Genomic DNA, 16998 nt, shown 5'->3' with positions numbered 1-16998 from the left:
AAATACTCGCAGGCAATTCCACAAGTTCATAGACACGCTGCCACTAAATATTCACAGGCAAATCCACAAGTTAATACCGGGTATGCCTGTTAAACAGCTTAGATTCACGAGTAGCGATTTGAGTAGTGAACACTTCGATGAATGAAACCTGTTATCTTTACAACGGTTGACAAACATGGAATGTAACTTGAACACAACACGTCCTCCAAATACGAACCTGATTGAAATAAATAATGATAATCAAATCCTTGATGACAGCAACACTCACAACAGTGACAAAACAATTACATTGACAATCATGTTACGTTATTTTTAAACATGTTTTTAAAATGTTTCTAAAATTGAGACAACTGCATGATATTAAGCATAACACTTTTTCCAAAAAAGCACTGAATTACTTGTATGCAGACAAAAGTGCGAATAACAAAGTAATACTTGATCCAATCTTTAAAGCAAAAAATTTACAAGATGAATTCCAAATGTCATGTTTTAATTTGACCTTATCTCTTGCTCGTCCTTTTTCCCTTTTCATTGTGTACCTATTACTTTCTCCCATTTACTGTAGTTTGTAGCCTAAAAGTATAAGAACTCTATTAGATCTCAATTATTCAGTGTTATTAGCTCTTTAATTTGATATTGTTTCCTTCTTTCAGGATTTAGAGTGTACATATTCTAAATAAACAATTTATGGTTCTTCCTTTAACTTCTGTCTAAGGATTATTGTATGTAAGACTTTGTCAGGGATTTTATGTTAGTTAAGTGATTTCATAAGAATTACAAAAGTTCTTGGTTTATTCAATCTTCATAGTACTTTTTGTTACTTTCTTAAAGATATTATTGTTTCTTTTTTCTAGTTAACTATTTCATCTTTCCCTTGCTCTCTATTTTGGTTTGTCCTTGCAAATTAATTTGAAATTGTAATTTATGATTGAATTTTGCTGTTTCCCACTCCTGTTCCTTAAGTGTTCCATTTGTTTCTTAATTATATCCATACCCATGCTCTTTGTTATTTTTGATAATTTTTGCAATGCAGGTATTGTTACCTAATTATCTGTGGTGTAAGTTTTAGGGAAGTCATTGTGGCATTCCCTATGCTGAGTCCCTTCATGTTATCATTTTTTATAGCACTGGTTATGTTTTTTTTTGTATTATTTGCCAAAAATAAAAATGAAGTTTTAACTAAGCACTTTACTAAAAAAAAAAAATTGAAAAAAGCATCTGATGGAATTTTCATTTAATGACATTTAAAATATGACAGCATTCTATTGAGTTCTGGCTTTATACCAGTAAATGTCAACAGAAATCAAAGCATATTCAGTAGACTGTTTAGTCATTGATTAATACAGGCAAATAAACCATGGATATATTTTTTTCAAGCTGACATTCAGAGGAGGTCACTTTAATGTGCAGTACTTATCAAACCATGAGCCCTGTTGTCATGACAACTCCACAAAGCTTGGTTTCAATGGGGGAGATATGTCAAAGAGCGTAACACTTTTGTCCAAAAGCAAATTGATACAAAGTAAACGTTTTATTTTGCCATTACTTATTATTGTGTTGTAAATAAATTACACATCAGATTTAGAAGCTGGTAGATTTTTATATGTGTATTTTCCAACTAAACAGTACCTGACAGTTGAGTACTGTGCAATATAGAAAAAATACTAAATAAATAAACCAACAACTATGTTTATGTGGTCAGTTACAGCAGGTAACAGTGTAGAATTACATTTGGAATGAATACTTGCTAGTCACTACAAGTAGTATAACGACAAACAGAACTTTAACAAGATATTGAGGTGTAAAAATAATATTTATAAACAATGCCATTCTCCATTACCCTTTAATTTCTAACTCTTACTTTACTATTTAATAGAAAATAATTCGCAATGTGCATAAATGTCAGCACAATGATATTAAAAAGCAGACTGCCAGATGTTAAAATTTATTCTAAGACACTAGGAGTAAAAACTAGTAGTAATGACACATTCTAGTAATCATTAAATATAAAGAGTTAATGCAGCTGTCTTATTTATATGAAAATATCCCCTTTTCACAATGGGGGGGATCAAAAGAATGAAATGGCCCTTTTGCTATCAGAAAAAAACACCTGTTTGATAATCAGAAAATCTATCACATGCAAATACTGTGTATCAGGAGTGAGTCGGATCTCTCGGTCATGGTTAAGAAGGGGTTAAAATCAGAAAATCAAATTATGCATCTTAGATCTTTTTGAGGAGGAGCATAGCAGAAAAATAAAAAGCCTCAAACAGAATTGTTTTTCTAGGCAAGATTAAGATTAAAGGGTACAGTATAAAGATTCCCCCGATTGACTGATCAGGAATGGCCAAAAGATTTAAATGCTTAAGATTAAAGGGTACAGTATAAAGATTCCCCCGATTGACTGATCAGGAATGGCCAAAAGATTTAAATGCTAAAGAGTTCCCAGCTTCTTATAATGTTAAAACATTGCTGGAAAGCATTTCTTCACACAGAGAACTGTACATACAAGCTACCAGGATAAGCACTTCAATATAGTTGTGTGGGAATTTTCAGATTTTAGCTGAACATTAAGTCATTGGACATTCACAAGCTATGGTATGCATTATATTCAATGTTTCAATTCTTGCTTATATCCCTTTTGCTGCTGTGATATGCTCTGGCTCTCCGTAACCCTTTAAAGGAAAAAGCTGTTGAAAGAAAAGATTAAGGTCTGTATATGAACATGCAACTAACAGGTTTATACAAATTCTAGAACTATTTTGGGGACACTGCAGAAAAATTTGAACGATTACCTATATAAAGCATGTGTTTTTTTTTTCTCTAGCTAATAAAGATCCCTGTGCTCTACAAAGATTTTTGATATAATTTCTTAAACACCTGAAAAGTGGTACTTAATACTTTATTAGCAGAGAATGCAGAGGTGCAGTAGCATAATTGTTCAAAGCTTTAAAAAAACAAATGGGAATTCCTAGAATAGTTGAGTGTCAAAGCTAACACCATGTAGTCTAAATCCCACTTACAAGGTTATACTAGAAGGAACAGAAGACTATATCAGGGGAATTCCATTTAGTCATGCCTCAAAACAAGCTTTATCACTTTCCCTTTTCAGTCAGGATTTTACTTTTTTACCGCTTTTTAAAGATTGACTAACAACAGTTTATTTATCTAATAAGAGAATGTACAATACAGTATGTATACCAGAACAATGCTAAAATGCAACTCATCCCCCCAGTAATGCTAAGCACAATGTGTTGTGCTCAGTGCATTCCTGATAATTAAATGTTTTCTTTATTTGTTTTTTCAAACTACTGTTAACTTCCTTTAAGGGAGAAAGTGGCACTGGACTTTTCTTACCACTTTAATGGCTTGTGCTGCCTAGTGTATAGTGGGAAAAATTCAAACTGTATGTTCAAAGGCGCAATTAAAAAAAAGAAAAGTACTCTGACAGCAATAAGGAGCTTTAGCCTTCAAGTATCATTACTAAACAAGAAAATTCAGGTGAAACATATATACACATTCCCCCAAGATTAAAACAAAACACTACAAGACCAATACAGCAGCACCTAGCACAAAGGTAATTTTACATACTACAAAAAGTTTTTTTTCCAGATTAGAAAATTTTATTGAGCATATGATGGAAAATTGAGCATGGAACAATTGCAAAGAAATAGTTGGCGATTATTATAAACAGTTTAGAAATAAGTTACATTACTAAGGAACGTTTATTACTTATTGTACACAATATCTGGTGGGGCTATGCCACTCTACCCTTAATGCAGAAATGCCATGGGTAAACTCTAGGAAACAGATTGAGATTCATCAACATAACTGTTTTTTTACATGTGCACCTCAACACTAATTAGGAAGAACATTTCTAAAATCACTCAGTATTTGAGCAGGTTATTTCAGGGTACTCTAATATCTTCCTACATCCAAAATACTGTATATGCTAATTAGATTAATTAACAAATCTAAATTTGTCTGTGATTAAGTGTGATTGCATGAATGACTAAGTCATACAATGGACTTTCATAACACAATATGTCAGGTTGTGTATTTCCTTTAACTCAATGCTGCCATGCTATGATCTGGCTCTACATGACCCCTGTAATTAGAAAAGGTTGATTGGATTAATGGATTAATTTCTTAAATTATTAATTCTATAATCATTTACACAGAAGTATTAATTGTATAATTAACATTCTTAAAAGAAAATAACACTATATTAGACAGTACCCTATATTTCATGTATTTAATGCCATTTTACTTTTTACTGCAAAGGAAAAAGTGGTCATCCTGAAAAAAGACTGAACACAGCACACATCTGCTGCTAAAGCAGATAAATACTAATCTTCATACACAAACTTTTGCAAAAATGTAAATGACACAAATATATCATGAAATAAACCTTACTTCAACAAAACATGTGTCATATTTGCTTACAAATGAGTTCTAGTAACTATCACATTTCAAATGCTGACAAAAGTCTGTAAGAAGATTCTAGCAACTTTATAATATAACTATTTGCTCAACTGCCAAAAATAAAACTTGTTACTGGGAAATTGTGTGGCAAAAAAGCCATTTTAGTAAGTTCTTCTACCCAATGCTTATACAGTAGATAAAAACATATTTAAAAAGTAATTTAAACTACTCTGTCTCTCTCAGCAGGAAAACAGACAACTCATTTCTAGAGTAAACCAGGAGATGCGAGCAAATGGTAAAACCAAAGAAAATAAAAACAAAACAAAGCAACCTGAAACCCAGACAAAACCCAAGGTCAAATAACAGGCAATAAGTCAAAAACCAGGCAAGACAAGAAAATTAATCACACAAGAAGTCATAATATAAGGTAAGGTTTTATCTGCATATTGGATAAGACTCCACACAAAAGGCTGACCTTTTATCCTGTCTGCTGATTTATTCAAGATCATGATCCCAGAGACCTCACCCATAGAAATGTGAGTTGTGACTCTGACAGCAGTACACAAAATTACTTCATAACAAGAAATGGTTATAAAATCTCATATTTCAACCTAAATCATGACAGGCTGTTAATGGAAAATTATCACAACAGGTAACTGTCAATGACATTAATTTGATTCATGAAACAGCAATAACCCCAACAGAGTCAAGCTGTGTCCCTCCAGAGCTCCGGTCCATTGAGGAAGTTTTCACTTTGCATTATATATCAGTGACTGTATACCATACGCCTGGTTACACTGTGGTTAAGGTTACGGTTATAAGCGGGGTTATCTGATTCAAGTCAAGAAACCAATTGACAAAAATGTATAATCCAATTAGCATTCCAGCAGAACTCCTAATTCACGGAGGTCAGCACACCCCAACGGCCCCCTGCCCACATCAGTCCTCAGATCACGGCGTTTCCACGTACTGTGTTATCTGAGTAGCGGAAGGGGCAGCTCTTGACAAGTTGTAACAAAACTTTACAGCAGCTTAGTCAAAAATATGATAAGCTACTTGAAGATGATCCTCCAATACATGTGACACCTTAGACCAGGAAAACAGAGTCACAACTTCATTATTATAAGATAAGTAAGGGAAATGTATCTCTTCTAGTATACACACATTATTAAGGCTCTAGATAGTACTGTCTACCTCCTGGCAAGCTATGTCAGGTGGCAAGTTATTATCCTGGCAACCTGGCTGTTTAAATTTTGGAGCTGGGAATCAGGGCCAAAGACTATCAATTAAGTGTCACTAATCAGTGTAGCTACATGTTTTCTTTTTTCTACGGGAAAAAATAAATAACTCCTCTGCCAATAACAGAGTTTAAGTCAGAAGTTGAAATATAACTGTCTAGTAGGAGAGTGACAGGCCTGAAAGAGAAATTAAAAAATGCTAGAGAAACAGATAAGAACTTTGGGAGTGTCAGGGAAAGAATGTAATCTACCAGGTACAGAAATAAAGCAACCAGCACCTGTTAATAAAACCATTCAAGATCAGACATGTGTTTTTACTTACAACTTATAACAAATATAGTCATGTTAGGTCTCACATAAGGAAACCAATACACATAAACACATATGTATGTGTGTATAATAAGATTATAAAACAGATACAATGTGTACATAACTATTTTTATTTTCCTGAACAGAAACCCACTTCATCATGCCCAGATATTATAAAATGACATTTCCACTGTAATGCTGCTGATATCTTGTTTTATATGCCATGTTTGAAAGAGAAGTGAAGATTTCAAAATAGCATATTTAGGAAATTATATTTTCTTATGTTTTACCCAGTTATGGTTTGAGAACCTCCTTAAATAAAACTTATTTTGTTCTTCCTTACTTAAAAATATAATTATCGATAAAAGTGCTTCCAGTCTTCTTAAATAACATCATGACATAACCAATTAAATAATTTTTAGATGCCTCATTTATAAACTGTTTTATACATTATAAACATGTATTACATAGCTGATTTTTGAAAATTATAAACAATTTATGTTATCATTATGAAATAATGTACAAGTTGTACCATACTGACATAAACTAAAATGAGCAATTCCATATTAGTGAGAATAAAAAAATCTTAAATTCTACAAATTATCAAAACCCAGAAATATTTAAAGTAAAAAGTTCCTATAGGCACTAATTACACATTTAAATAATAAAAATGCCATGTGTATTGCACTCTCTGGAAATATTTAAACTCTAAATTCTGTCACAATAGTTGCCTTATAGGAAACTTCAAAAGCTGTTTTTATCGTAGATGAGACTTTCGCTCTTTTGAGTCCTAGCAGCAAGTATGTTTAAAGAGATACACCCTTTTTTCAAATACATAGATATGATACATTGTTCATGGCCAGTAGCAGAATGTCACATTTTATTTTTCATTGATGTATTATAAAATGACATAGCCGTATCTGTTAAAAATTCCTAGAAAGTTTCATATCACTTACATGTTATCCTACCTACAGGTACAATATAGCCACCTCAGTTGTGTTGAAGATGTGAAATGAATTTCAGATGTAAAAATCAGCAAATATTAAATATCAGAAAAAAGACAACCATGACAGTGATACCCCTTCTTTGTCCTACTTCAGAGACCAATCTCAAAACTATTAACTCATGCATAAGATTGTATATGCAGCAACAGCATAACAAGTCAAGGGCACTCCATGTATTAAAGGATCTAAACATATCCCTTTCCCTTTCTAGTCAGCACTGACATTAATTTTAAAAAGCTTTTTATATACAGATACAGTGTTTAACTAATAATGTAATGTAATATATGTTTATCATAGTAATGATAGGATGGTTCAGTGTTAGCATCCTGGTCTCAAATCTTCTGCACAGTTGCTGTCTGCAAGGATACTGTATTTCCACATCAATAAATAAGTACAAGTTAGGTTACCCCTAACGGGAGTAGCCAAAAGAAGAGGAAGAAGAAGGGTGTGTGTGTGTGTGTGTGTGTGTGTGTGTGTGTGTGTGTGTGTGTGTGTGTGTGCGAGAGTGAGCATGAGTTGACCCATTGGAACTGGCATCCTATTCTGACCTAGTTTCTGCCCTATGACCGATGCTGCCTCAAAAAATACCATGATACTAGTAATACATTTTCAAGTGCTTACTATTATCATCAAACAAAATCAAACATTTTAAACTTACCTCCTCCAGAGCCCAAAGTGAATCTACCAATGGTTTGATCTTCTTTTCATTATACAGGGAAATTAGTTTGTCGACCACTGTCTTTATAAGACCGCTTCTGCCTTGTTTGAAAAGAAGGTTTAGCAGTGAAAATCCAGCAATCACTTTATTCTCCTCATAGAGTTTTATAGGGTTCACTTTCTCCACCTGCCACCACTGCAAGAAATTAGTAGAATGAAAACAAAGAATATCTTTCAGTTGTAAAACATCATTATGAACATGCAAAGCAAAGCAACATGTTTAGTTTCTTAGCTATTACACTAGCTTGTGTGAAATACTGGATGAAGATCATTTTAGTTAAAAAGCTCAGTATATCAAATAGCACATGAGCATTAAGGAATTTAAGAGAGAGATATTAAACAGCCATTTCTTTTTTAGCATACATTATAAGGAAACTAACATGAAACACCATAAATTACAGGCTCATATCATCATATATTAAATATAGTTAGAAGGCTGTATCAGGTGCTTTCACATATCAGCCTTTTAGAAAATACATACATTGAAGCATGCTTTGAAAGAATGTGAAATCAGCAAAGAAGAAACAATGCATTAGATGTGCTTCTTGCAAGTGTCTAAAAGTGATAGCCTTTTAAGGTACATAAATTATATGGTTATGTCACAAGAATACCTGAGATGTACTGCATCTTGTTTGAATTCCACAATCCTGTGAGAATTTAACTACATACAAAGATGACAGAATATATATCATGGTAAAAGAAATCTATTTTAAAGTGCATAAGCAGTAAACTGATACATTCCACTCTATACCTGCCATTATTATTGTTACTTCTGCATGGGTTTTCGAGAACCCCCACGTTATTCATCCAGTATCAATTCAGAATGTTTATATGAAAAGAAAACAATTATAATCAATTACAATTTTAAACGAGAACCTTAACATTTTTTAAGAATTAACTTCTAAGAAGCAAAAAATAACAATTATAGTGAAAAGCTTTTGAGGTTGTTTTTTGATGCATTTCTAAATACACTAGAAATTCATAATATTCACAAGCGTTATATATTCCATAAATCTTACATATAACACTTGTCTTTAACATATTAAGTCACAAATTTCTTCAGGATACAAAAAGTAGCTTTTGCTCTAGAAATATTTTTTATTAGTTTATGGTACTGGCTGTAGCCCAACCACATAAAAATGTGGCACAGATAAATAAATAAATAATGCAAGTAATACCCTGCAACAAAAAAGCAATCCATACAAATTTTAGTTGAATAACGTTCATAAAATGTATGTCCACAAGAAATATATACATTTTTTTTTTTAACCGAACCACATTTTCAAACTGTTAAAATTAATAGGAGGTCAAAAAACTTGTTATTTGCTTTGCATTATAAGAGGAATTACTGAAGGCAAGTAAGATTTGCAGGAATGCATTTGCTTTGGGATGAGGCGGGAATCATGTTATTGCCTAAAAGCACTGTGTGATTTACATCTTAAAATAATTCACAAGGAGTTTTAGATGGAAGGCATGTCACTAAAGAAAGCTGTTATAGTTGTTTTATTATTTTTCATGTATTTTCCTTGGACTTTTCAAAATCTCTTTATGTAGAATTATAGAATATATAGAATCTATTTCTGATATTTGTTTTTTGTTTTAGGTAAATTTTCATACTGTTAAAAATGTATCTAATTCTCCTGCAACACCATTTTCTTTTGCCTTGGGTGCTGACATTTTGAAACATTTTTGTTGATTGTTATTCTGTTGTTACACAAGGTCATTTAGAAGTGTGCAGTGTGTGAAATTACCGGGTCAAGGGTATAAAGGTCAGAATCATACATTTCTATTCCTTCCTTTCTTACTACGTTTCATTTCCCAATCTTTTATTTAAAAATAATTTTGTCTGCACCTTCAGGTGTCAGAAAAAAATTTATTGAAGTGCCTGACTAATTATAAGATTGTTTCTGAGTTTTCACATTGATACCAAATTACAAACTGTGTCAAGACAAAAGTCACTTTGGCAGACTGTCAATAAAAAGAACACAGGAACAAGTAAAGGAACACATGTGAAAGGTAACAAATAGCATAAATCAGTGTACCCCAACTTAAAAAATCCAGTGATTTAAGAAATTGAATCAATTTGCCCAATACAAATGCCAGTTATAATTACTTTTCCAGCCCTATATTTTTAATTTTTATTTGTAACAACTTTTAAAATCATAATAAATTAACATTAATGTTCATGATATACAAAGGAGATATTGGTGGGTCAGTTAGCATGCTCATGCTTGATATTTTAATCAAAATTTATTTAATGATTTTACTTTCCACTATTGGATTTGGTCAATCCCCCAAGTTTAAAAAGTCTAACAATTTGTATTCTTTAAGCATACCCAAATCCCTGTCACATTCTTATACATTGATTTTTGTTTAAATAAAAAAATAACTCAAAAGCAGAGAATTTTACCGATCTATTTCTCTCTTAAATTCTGATGCTTAGATTATGACAGACACATAAACTTTTAAATAGCAGGTGTATTTATTTTGCAGATTAGCATACTACCATCTCAGTGTGCTAAAAAGGCTTTTGGTAGCGCACACACACATGCACTGAGAGAGAGAACTCTGTGTGGTTGTAGGTATGGTTCCTGAGCCAGGGCAAAAACTACCTGCTGTGAGCAAATGAACACTACTTCCTGGAAACAGATACTATTGTGGTGTGAAATTTTGCAAAAAAGTTGATAAATATTTTGTATTTCTTTATTTGTAGGGTTAAGTACCCTAAAATTTGTAATTTTACGACAAGGTTGGGGGAAGTGCATCAAACCAGTTTGTCAAGTGATTCTCTGCAGGACTCTCTCAGTCAACCCCCACAGGAAAGCCAGACTGGTTAGCTGGCAAACATCACCTCAACAAATGGTTTGGGGGGCAGGTGTGAAAGTATTCTGTGCCCCATTGGTCTGAAGTACGGCTGTTTGGAATTGGCTTGTATCAGAAGCCTTTAAGTACCATGACACCCTATTGGCTATATGGTTTGGACAGACAATCTATAAATTTGCTTGCTTTACCCCTCCCTAGCTTTCTCTCTTGCCAACTGATGAAGGAGCATCTCACACACCATGAACTGAAAAGTACAATACAATGAAGAGCACAGGTCAGCAGCCATATTGATACAGGCATGCGGCCTGTTCAGAAGAAAGCTGACCAAAAAGGATGCCTTAACTAGAGACATATAAAGTAACTAACAACTCTATGTGCTGCCAGAAACAACACATCAGCATTTATCAGGTTGAATGGTTGCCAATTTTCAAATGTACTTTGCTTATCTATATATATATAATTCACTAAGGGCACGCAAGACAGTGAGCGCAAGCAAGACAGTGACCACAAGTAAGACAGTGAGCACACGCAAGACAGAGAGACACGCCCGCCAACTCACAGAGCTCCGCCCACCAACTCTAAGACCATGGGATATGCACGACAGAGCCCCACCCGCCATCTATAATCCTACTACCGCGTCTACCGTCGCTCTCAATCAAACAGTAATAATTAGCAAACAAAGATAACTGGCAGTAACAGTACAAAATTCACAATTGGTATGCCAGTTTGAAAAGATAAGTTTTGAGGGTAGTTTTAAAATATGTTATTGAATCGAGCTGATGTATATGAGAGAGAAGAGAATTCCCGAGTTGAGGAGCACTATGAGAGACGCTCAAGCTCCCATAGCACAGAGTTTGATGTGTGGTACAGGAAGTACAGCTGCAGATGAGAATCAGAGTGAGCGAGATGAGTGTCAGTCTGTAGGAGATCAGTGAGGTTGTGGAGAGCTTTAAATGTTAAGAGTGGTATTTAGCATTGTATTCTGTAGTTAACAGGGAGCCAGTGAAGTTGAGAGAGACTAGGTGTAGTATGTTCAGTGGATTTAGAACAGCAAGTTATTATCCTGGCAGCAGAATTTTGAATAAATTGTAAGCGATGGATACGTTTTTGTGGGATGACAGATAGAATACCATTACAGTAATCTATACGTGAGGTGACTCGGCATTAACCAATACTGTAGAACTGTGTTGCGTAAGAACAGGACGAAGTCTAGAAATGTTTCGGAGATGGAAGAAAGCAGTCCGAGAAATGTTACTTATACGGGAAGAATTATTTATTAATAATAATAATAATAATAATAATAATAATTATTATTATTATTATTATTATTGCCATTATTAGTGTATAAATGGATATAAATAATTGCATGTAAACAATTTGCCAAAATCTGTTGTATGTAAAAGATACGGTTTAAAACGTTATTGTTTTTTCATCAAAAAACCCAGTTTTCACGTCTACCTGTAATAGTTTAAATGGCACTTTTACCAGTCGCAATACGGTGGACACGTTGACTTATTGTGTCAACTGGGCAACACAGTGAATGCGGCGTCTATCTATATATGTCTATGTTTTCCGTAGCCTGCTGCAGGAAGGTACTCTCTCGACCATTGTCATTGGTTTCGCTCTTTGCTATTTTCATTATACTGCGACGGTGGTTCCGTAAGCCTTTGTTATACTGAATTCCTTTCTCATCGTTTTCCGTTCCTATTCTTACACCACCATATGCTACGGCGAGCTTCGGCTAGTTGTTATTATTTATGAATATTATCAATAATACATTATTTAAAGTGTAACTTAACTCCTGCTTGTTTTTTACTATACCTAAATGCCTGATGTTATAAATGTAAAAGGGATGTTTGGAAGAAGTTATATGGTACAATACCTTATAAACAGTGGTAAGTCTGTGAGATTTGAGGCATTCTGACAACGGCTACAAATTAATAATAGAAAAGGGAAAAGAAGACAAAACAGATATATAATAACCAGCCAGAAAACGTATCTATCTTAACTTCATGAATTGAAAATTCAGGATTCATAAGTCATGTGCCTTTTCCTGTTAGAGAGGAAAGTAACAAATATTTGGGGGATTTATTTCAACATGTGCCACAGATAAAGAAAGAAAGAAAGAAAGAAAGAAGGTCACTGGAAGGGTCAGTTTGTTGAGTATATGGAAAAATGAGAAGCTATAAAGCGGGCTAAATGGGGACCATAATTTAAAGGAAGCAGCCCATGTAAATGGGTAGAAGTAAGGTAGTCCAATATAATATGTCTGAACTCCTTCACATTTTATGGAGAGCTGGGAGTACTTGGCCATTTAATTAACAGTTGGGATTCAAAAGTGCCAGAATGCGTCATGCCGTCTTTATTATATTTACATAACAGTAAACATGTTTATTTGGAATACAATTAACAAATCATTCAGAGAAGGGAGTACAGCATTAGCTAGCTTCAAGTTATATTACAGGATCATAAATATACATATATATTTACTATGAAATTATGGAAAGAAGGAATTTTATAGTAAGGAATTTATATCTGCATTAAATCCTCTTTGTATGCTTGTTACTGTAAGACCCAATAATGGTATTTTTAATTATATGTGTTTATTGTTTTCAACAAGTTAATAATTTTTGTTAATATGGTATGGTATTTGTTTATATTTTTATCTTTATTTTGTCAATGCCACTTAACCACCATTTTGGTGTGTTTCTTTTCAGGGGCACTGCCACTTTGAAACATTTAGCTGTTAGGATTCTTAGCATTGTTGGCCATGTGATGTCATCACAGTCATGCTATAAAAGATTTCCATACACATTAAACAGTGCCTAAACTTTACAAAAATTAAACATTTTGTTACAGATTTGTGCAAAAGCAAAACAACAGATTTAGATTCTGTTTAAATAGAACTTTGTTCTTTGACTTCATATTTCATACATCCATTTGAACTTTGGTAGCCAGACTATGTTTTTATGTACTGTTATTTCCAATGACCTGACTATTCATCTATAAAACCCTTATAGAAAGACCTTCTACATCTCAGCCACTCTAATAATTAATTGTCCAAGGGCATTTCCCATTTAGTTTGCAATGGTCACAACAATTACTATGTTTTAGGATTTCACTGAGCAGAAGACTGAATGAGAAAAAAAAACTGAAAGTTCTCTGGAACTGGGCCAATCCATGGTTAGTCTAAAATAATTTAGGGTACAAACAGAAGAGGAGTTTTGTTTTTATTGTGGTGAATCAGATCATTTGTGAGAAGGTCATACTTGTGAACAGGACATTTTAACCTCAGGGATACACTTTTATAATAACTGTCACATTAAACAATGACATTAAAGTTGGGTTTTTCATGGGTAGTGGACAAACTGTCCGGATAATTACATTCACATATCAAGGCATTGTTCATGAAGTGGCAGAAAGCCCATATAAAACTGAAAAATTTCAAACATTTCCAAAGACTGTAAATCATGTAAACAGGCAGCAACAAGTACAGTTACTATGGTGACAAGATAACAGAAACTTCCAAGTAACGGCAAGAAAAGATTGGAAAGCCTATGAAAAAACTGAAGACCAAACTAATACTTTATACCAGGCACAGTAATGCGATAGAGGATAATATGTAAAAAAAATATTTAGAGAATAACATAGCAAAGAAGGTATCCACTCTGATGTATTACTTCCTTATTATTCTGGTGTCAGTGAAGACGAAGTCACTTCAAACCAGAGAATGGAGTTCAATGCATTATCACATGAAGTGGGATGGCTATGTCTGCCTGTTGACAATGCTCCATCTAAACCCATTTTTGATGGGTGTGCTTAATAAATTCAGAAAACTGAAAATATACTTTACAGCATTTAAAAGGGCCTTCCTGTAGATTATCTTGGAGAACAAAGGCATGGATATAATATGAAGATGAACTTGAGTGGCATTTGTGGTCTCAATAAATAACTTTTTGTTAGCAGCAATTATCAGAAGACATCACAAACAATAAGAAGTAAAACAAACCCTGTGATGTGATGAGGAAGTAGTTTTAAATGGATAAATTCATTGTAAATTTATGCAAAATGGAACACTGCTATTCTGAGACAGGATTTGTGAAGGTCATGTCTAGTACTGGTATGAATCTAAGTAACTGTATGACTAACTCTTCATAAGATCAGGTTTTGAAGAAAGAACCCATGAACACACTATGGATTTTGAAGCAGACTGGACTGCACTTTAAATGCTGGAATTAGTATGAGATAGATGACTGTGTTTAACCCCAAACGCATGTTAAATATTCTGAAGGCTGCAGAGGACACAAACAGATAATATGTCTAAACGTTGTTTACTCACAAATGTAACATTATTCACTTCCTTATCCCTAGCAACAATAAGAGTGAAATATTTGTTTCAGAAAATGCACAACAGGGTGCTCAGTCAGGGCAAGGAGCTGCCTCGGCTCTCAGAAAGGAGTCAGTGATATACTGTATACAGTTGCTGTATTTCCACTTGGTGGACATTCTAAGATGACATGAAATTTACATGTAACAAAATAGCCATTAACATAAATTATATATGTTTTGGTTCCACTAATACAGCATACAGTGCAGCTTCACACCTGCAAGGTGGACAATCTGCCATGGGTTTGGCAGCCCCAAGATGACCCTATGAAAGAAAATGACTTTGTCACATAAGCTGATGGATACTTTAACTGGAACTTGTTTGGAAGGCAGTCTGCTGTCCCTTATCAAAGACAGATATGAGCCCAGTGTGTGGATACACGCCGTCACAACCACTCACTGGATTCAGAGTTCAAATGGTTACACATTTTCATTTTAACTATACTCTTAATAAGACACTAATTACTTTAACTGAACTGAATTGTGGGCGGCACGGTGGCGCAGTGGTAGCGCTGCTGCCTCGCAGTTCGGAGACCTGGGTTCGCTTTCCAGCTTCTCCCTGCATGGAGTTTGCATGTTCTCTCCATGTCTGCGTGGGTTTCCTCCGGGTACTCCGGTTTCCTCCCACTGTCCAAAGCCATGCAGGTTAAGTGCATTGGTGATTCAAAATTGTCCTTGGTGTGTGTGTGCCCTGTGGTGGGCTGGTGCCCTGCCCAGGGTTTGTTTCCTGCCTTGCGCCCTATGTTGGCTGGAATTGGCTCCAACAGACTCCCGTGATCCTGTAGTTAGGATATAGCGGGTTGGATAATGGATGGATTGAATTGTTTACCTATTTAGGCTACTTAATTAGCATAAGCACAGTACATCATTTGACATCATGAAATATTTATCATCATGCCATTTATAGCACATATTCTTATAGCCTGTATAATCTGATACCAAATGTCTTTTCTAATGCATCTAATATCTAATTAATAAACAGAGGCATGCCACCTAATTAACCAGTTCTTCTTCTGCAAAACAAACTAATTCACAGTTGTACCTATATCACAGAATTAATCCCCTTTTTTAAGAACAATGTTGGCAAAAAGAGCTTGCTTAGCAAGCATAAAAAACATTTACGTTATTTCTTTTTTAAATAAAACATGAAGTTGGTTCTAGTCCAAATGTCTGTGAGAAAGCAAAGCAAACACTGCAAGGGTATTTTCAGCTAGTGAAATATAGTGTCCATTACCCAAGTGTATTAAAAAATGTGAATTTACCTCTTCCTGAAAAAGTGGAAAAATATGCAACCATTGCATCCTTTCAAAACCATAGTTTGACACCCTTGGTTGAATTTGCTTCTTAAGACCTTCTAGTTACTCTTCTACTTCAAAATACAAAAATACTAGCAGTCTGCACTATATAGGGTGGTCCAGATCTAATTGTGCAATTTTCATTACGCTATAACTTATTAAGTTTATTACATAGAGAATTCACAAAAAATTCCTTTTGTTGCTGATAGATGGCAGCACATGCCCTGCATTCCAAAATCGCAGGGAGACGGTTGTCAGTCGAACAGCGGGTACGATGTGTTCACCTTTTCATAATTGCATAATTAGATCTGGACCACCTTGTATATAAAAAAAGACGTAACCTATTTTTTGTTAATTCTATGAACGTTATTATTCTCAATTAATTTCAATAAGCTCTGTACTATAAAACTATAATATGGAAACAAAACTTTAAGAGGAAAATTATCTATAAAAATACACATAAAAGGATGCAAGAAAATCAATATATTAAATATAAATTTTGACTAAGACACTGATTACTATGAAGAGCAGTAGCCAAGGTGGTATGCAATAACAGCAAGTGTCCATATTCCAAGTTCACAGTAAAGTTTTTCTAAAATTAAAATAGTTTCTCTTTTGAAAGTCAAAGTCTATTTACACATATTATGACTGTTCCCCAGGCACTATGCCAAGAGCAGTTGTTAATTGCAACTGACATGAAAGAGCTGTCAAACATTTAATTAAGGTCATCACAATAACCTATGCATGCCTATTAAATTAAGACACTGGTTTGCAGCATCATTAAATATATTATTTTATAAG

The 16998-nt window shown here is 34.1% G+C and overlaps 1 protein-coding gene across 1 annotated transcript in view; it reads right to left on the bottom strand.

The window, feature by feature from the left end:
- The window catches only part of vat1l (vesicle amine transport 1-like), a 229971-nt gene that overhangs the window by 91618 nt on the left and 121355 nt on the right, over window positions 1-16998 (bottom strand). The window contains exon 7 of the mRNA XM_039763355.1: window positions 7635-7829. Within this exon, the coding sequence (XP_039619289.1) occupies window positions 7635-7829 (195 nt within the window). The remainder of the gene's footprint in view (window positions 1-7634; window positions 7830-16998) is intronic.

The sequence above is a fragment of the Polypterus senegalus genome, chromosome 9 (genome assembly GCF_016835505.1).
Source record: "Polypterus senegalus isolate Bchr_013 chromosome 9, ASM1683550v1, whole genome shotgun sequence".
NCBI classification, from domain to species: Eukaryota; Metazoa; Chordata; class Cladistia; order Polypteriformes; family Polypteridae; genus Polypterus; species Polypterus senegalus.
Note: the sequence above shows the minus strand (reverse complement) of the source record. Positions and strands in the feature narration are given on the sequence as shown.